Source organism: Sturnira hondurensis, unplaced genomic scaffold (assembly GCF_014824575.4).
Source record: "Sturnira hondurensis isolate 20B ecotype Veracruz unplaced genomic scaffold, ASM1482457v3 Scaffold0021795, whole genome shotgun sequence".
NCBI classification, from domain to species: domain Eukaryota; kingdom Metazoa; phylum Chordata; class Mammalia; order Chiroptera; family Phyllostomidae; genus Sturnira; species Sturnira hondurensis.
Genome location: NW_028094426.1, coordinates 13,083,126 through 13,088,674, shown reverse-complemented (window position 1 = coordinate 13,088,674; position 5,549 = coordinate 13,083,126). Strand labels below are relative to the sequence as shown.

Below are 5,549 nucleotides of genomic sequence, written 5' to 3'. Positions count from 1 at the left end.
CTCACTGAGGAGTGAAGCTGGGCAGGTGCCATCATCCAATGGAAGTGGTGTAGACACCATCGGGCCCTCGAAGGCCTTAACAATACTAGTAAGCAGCATGAAAAATGACTCAAAGGCCCATGGTCCCCACTCCTGCTGACTGCCTTTTTCTTCCTGACTGCACCACTGACCTCTTGGGTAGTTCCCTTTAACCAGTTGACAGAGGGAGAGAAGACACGGGCCAAGCTACAGCCAGTTGTGCACAACAAAGAGGTGCCGTCCCAAGCGGACCTCTGCAGCAGCACTGCATCCCTTCCTGGGACATCCTCAAAGGACGGTGCTGATGGGAAACCCTCCTAGTGGACAGAATTCTGACCACTGTATCCAGTTGTCCAGCTGGCTTAGAAGGAGAAAATGGTAGATATGGTCATACATACTGACTTAAGGACTGTGGTCAATAGTTTGGCTGGATGATCAGCAACTTGGATGGAATATGACTGGAAAATTAGTGACAACACAATTTGAGAAAGAGGTATGTGGACAGACTTCCCTGAATGGGCATAAACTGTGAATATATTTGTGTAGCATGTGATTGTTCCCCAAAGGATGTCTGTCATTGACACAGTAGAATTTTAATAAACAAGTAGATAAGGTGACATGTTCTGTGGATAACAGCCCTTCCCCAGCCACCCCTGTCATCACCAAATGAGCTCATGAACTACATACTTTGAGTTGGAGGGACAAAGTGACCACTGCTGAATGCCCAATCTGCCAGTGGCAGAGACCAACCTTGGGTCCCGTGTAAGGACCATTCTCAGGCAGGTGGCTAACCAGGTAGCTGTGATTAGTTAGTGCCCCCCAAATGGTGACCACTTTTGCTAGTTTACCAGTACCACGCACCTGTGGAGCTAGCCCCAGAATGAATGCATCCACTAGTGTTACCCACAGTGGAATGATTCTGGCCATAGCCAAGCTGGTGAGGATGACATCGGCTGAGGAAACCTTCCCATTCTTGACCCACTCAGTGCAGGTCACCAGCCCAGTGAACCCGTTTCCCAGCATTCCTAAGATGAGTTCTCCTGCTGCCACTACCAGAAAGGCGACCTTCATTCCAAGTGACATGTGTGTAAGAAAGTTGCTAATGTTGTGCCTCGCTGACAGCTTTATAGTGAAACAGTTGCAGATGGACATCCATTTATGATGCTTTCTGTAAATATTGTCATCATAATTCCAGAAGTACAACCCAAATTCTACATTGTGATAGAGTTCCAGAGATCTTCACAAAGAATACTTCATTCTATTTATATTGTAAATCCAGTGGTAAAATAGAACAGTTCCATTAAGAAACACAACAATTAATAAATCCCTAACATTTACTTACTGTCAGCTACTATATAATTTTCAGAATAAATGCAAATGGTATCCAATTGCCTTGGACTGGCTGCAAATTTCCATTTGTGCCACTGACTAAAACACGAAGCCAGGTATGTAAACATGCAAATATGAGAGAGATTATCTTCCACCACATTGCACTTTCAGCTCCCTGAGCCATGCATTTAAATGCAAATATTTTAAATTTTGAATAGTAATTTCTAAGAAACAGCAACTTTATGTCACTCAGTCATTATTTTTCATTCATAATTCTATGTATCGTACTATATATCAGTTATTTTGTTGCAATTTGATTTATATAAATAATGTTTGCAATTTTTTTAGTTCATAGCCACAACCAATCCATGAACAAATAACTAAACACGAAGTAAGAAATGTTGTAGAAGCTAAATCAGAAGTTATAAGCAAAATATACTGGGAATGTATATGAAGAAGCAACACATGCTATAATGCAGAATCAATTATGGTTTTATGAAGACAGATATGTTTAGTGGGAACTTGAATTACTTAGAATTTATGAAGAAAGAGAGAAACAAATTCAAGAGAGATGTAAGGGTATGTCAAATTATCAAAGGGACATGGATAAATTATGGCACCCTTCTAAACAAAGCAACTTCTTTTGTGTTACAATAACTTACCGACTTTTCAACTGAAATGTTGCTAAGTGCCTCCCATCATCTTTTGTCTAAATTCAGTGTTCTCCTCTTCTTTCTGGGGCATAGAGTGGCTGTATTTTTCAGCCTCTCTTATAGATGGTGTTGAAATGTGACCAAATATGATGAATTATCAGCTTGTGAATGAAAATTATATGCACCACTTATAGGCCCATCCTCTCAAAATCTCCCCACACACCATTCCCCACGCATCTCTCCCCTCCCTGCTGACTGGAATGGTGATGACTCCAAGGCAATCTTTGAAACCCCATGTCAAGATAGCGTGCTTGCAATCAGCCTGATTCCCAGCTAACCGCATACAGAGGCTCCTCAGACACATCAGGACTGTTAGAAAGGCAATACTAAAGTCAGGTTATGTATGAGTCAACTTGTGTTTTGGAGCATATATGTGACTACAGTTCATTTCCCCAATCTTACGCAGAGATTGGAATTGAGCATGTGCAGATTTCTTCAGAAGTATTTACAGGGTGAAGAAACAAGTCTAGGAAATCTAAGCCACCTGCAGATATTGTGATGGGTTTTGTCATCATTGGTTTTCCAGCACCAATACAGTTTATTCGTCCATTGATTTAGTCTTTAGATTATCATTTTCATGAATTGTACCATGGTTTGTCTTTTATATCCTGGTGAATCAGCAGGAAACAGCATAGACGTCATCCCACATTATAATGCTTATTTTCTACTGCAGCAGACAGATGACTAAAACAATGAAAAATTCAGATGTTGAAAGATCAATTTTAAATACACAAAATGTTAAAATTTCTTAATACTAAGAATAATATAAACATATAAATTCAGTTGTAGAACAAGGTAATACATTATTTCTTAGATCTTGCTACCAAATTTATGCCCACACACTTTCTATTTTTTATTATGCACAAGATTTTAGTAAAAAATTTTTTACAAGATTTTACTAAGAAATTTTACAACATTTTAGTAAAAACGTTTCCTGAAGCTATATTTGTAATTATTACATAGACATCATAAGTAATGATTTTCATGTGCAGAAAGCTCATTGACTTAAGTACTATAATTATTAACTAGTCATATATCAAGTATGTTTTTTAAGATAGAAAGATTTGAATCTCTCTGTGAAGTTTAAAAGGAAATTTTAGTTTGCAAGATGGAGAAGATGACTGACAATTCAGGAGCCCGAAGGTAGTTTAGAAATAAAACCACTAAACTGATATCAGAGTCCAACTACAAAAAAGGTCTTACGAATTTAAAAACTGTAAGAAATAAATTTCTAACTGCATATGAAATGATAGCAGCATTAAAACATCATAATCATTTTGGTTTTTTCTTCATTACTATTGTAGAAATTTTTTCTAAGTTTTCACATACATGCATTAAATCTAATAATCTCTAGTACTATTAATTGGACATGCATATCAAACATAATCTAAATATTTTTATTGCTCCTTAATTTCATTGTGTACATCTTTTATTAACAGTTCTGATTGTTAACATCCATGAAGTAAGAATTCATGATGGAATAATATCGATCCCAAACATTCATCCTCAATGTGTGACTTGGAATGAATATTACTAGCATCCAAAAAAACAAATTTGTTTTCGCTTTTTTGTTCAAACAAAAAAAAAAACACTGTACCACTGAGTGGTACTAATTACAATAGAAATTAGGGATGATTTCCTGAGATGACTTGTCAGTTTTTAAATATTCATAAACATAAATCATAAATATTTCATTATAAGAGGGTAATATAGAATATGTATGTGAACTAAGCATGGCTTCCTAGTTAGAAAATATTTCTTACACAATTTTGTAAAGTTAGTTTCTTACATGAAAAAATATTGTAATTTTATAAACTTTCTTGTTTGTTTCACAAACATGCACACATAAATTTTTGTGATGAGTTAAAGGTTTTTTGAAGTACACCTTATTGAAGCTTATACCCATTAATAAATGTAGTGGGTACTACAAAATTTAACTCCATCAGTTTGTTTTCTTCCAAAAGACACATAATTCCCCACTTACTCTGTTTCTTTCAGCCAGCACCTCAGCTGCCACAGAAATGACCCAAGGGTCTGTCTTAGCTTCCTGTTCACCCAAATCAAGATAAATGAGTGGCTTGAAGAATAGAGGAATCCAAGAAACTGACAAAGTATGCCAACTGAATTGTTCTTCAGAATATTAGAATTCCACATTGAAGTGATTTGAGCAACAAAATGAATGACAAATAGCAAGAGAAAGGAGATGACAGTTTGCATGGCTCTTATGTGGACCTTGGTGCTGGCATCTTGGGATCCTTTGCCACTGAGCTGCATCTTCTTGAGATGTTTCCACAGGGAAAAGAATAACAGCAGTAGAGCCATCAGGGACATGCTAAAGGGTATGGCATGTACAATGATGAACACAGTCACATTTGAGAGGCGCACAATGTCCTCCATGTTGATCACCAAAGTGATGTTTCCTTCACATGCACGAATCTGCATTTTTTCATCTATGCCTGTTACAGAAAGATGACAAACCAAGAAGGCCAAAGAGCCCAACAGTATTGTGAAAACCACTCTTTTAGCTTTCCATTTTAGGTGAAGAAAGAAAAGACTGGAGAAATTGGCTATCTTGAGCAAATAAAGTATGCTGAGGCTAGCAGAAAGCCAGAGGCTAAAATGGTTGCTTACTATCCAGACAACATAAGCAAAAGTACTTACTACTGAACAATAGAAAGCTGGATTACACATAGTTGCATACCAATTTAATAATATTACCCAGAGCAAACCAGTCCTGGAGACCGCCAGGGCAGTGAGAATTTGATCAGCACAAGACATCTTCCGACCTTTGACCCAGTCAATGCCATTCACCAGGGCTATGAAGACATTGGCAAAATTTCCTACAACAAATTCTGCTATCACTAGGGTAGAAAGAATGCTCGGTAATAAACTTATCATGTCTACAAAATAAGACCTGATCTAATATCATTGGTCGTGATTCCTTTATTATTCTGCCCTTGAGTTCTATTTGCAGCTGATCTTAAATAGGTATAAAATATTTGGGGTTTTTTTCAATTCTATGACCAATGTCAAGCATGGAAGCACCATAGCATGCTAATAGGAACGTACAATGCTTTCTTTATGAAAAACATTATTATGCCCCACAGAGCTCAAATTAACTTTCATTCAAATGTTTTATGCCCTTGCTCTAGGCTGCAGCATTTCCTAACTGATGTTGTTGTGAAAGCTGAATTCTCATTTCCTATCATGCAAATATAGACGTATTCTCTTTCATCGTTTTGCAATTTTCTTTGTTTATCCTCTCCATAATTTCTGTTCATCAACTTTGTCCTTAGTGAAATTGAACATGCCAATAGATTGAATGTACAGTAAATGCTAACTTGTTCAATAGAGGTTGGTCATCGATAGGATCACCATCACTATGGAATTTTTGTACATTTTTATTAAATTTATTGGGGTGACATTGGTTAATAAAATGGTATCTGATTCAAGTGTACAATTCTGTAGTACATCATCTGCATATTGTAT

At 36.9% G+C, this 5,549-nt stretch overlaps 1 protein-coding gene across 1 annotated transcript; it reads right to left on the bottom strand.

Annotated features, from left to right (window-relative positions):
* Window positions 1-4,040: 4,040 nt before the first annotated feature.
* Window positions 4,041-4,958, bottom strand: LOC118978480 (taste receptor type 2 member 66-like). The gene has a single exon (XM_037033966.1). The coding sequence runs from the start codon at window positions 4,956-4,958 to the stop codon at window positions 4,041-4,043; it is 918 nt and encodes a 305-aa protein (XP_036889861.1).
* Window positions 4,959-5,549: the final 591 nt, after the last annotated feature.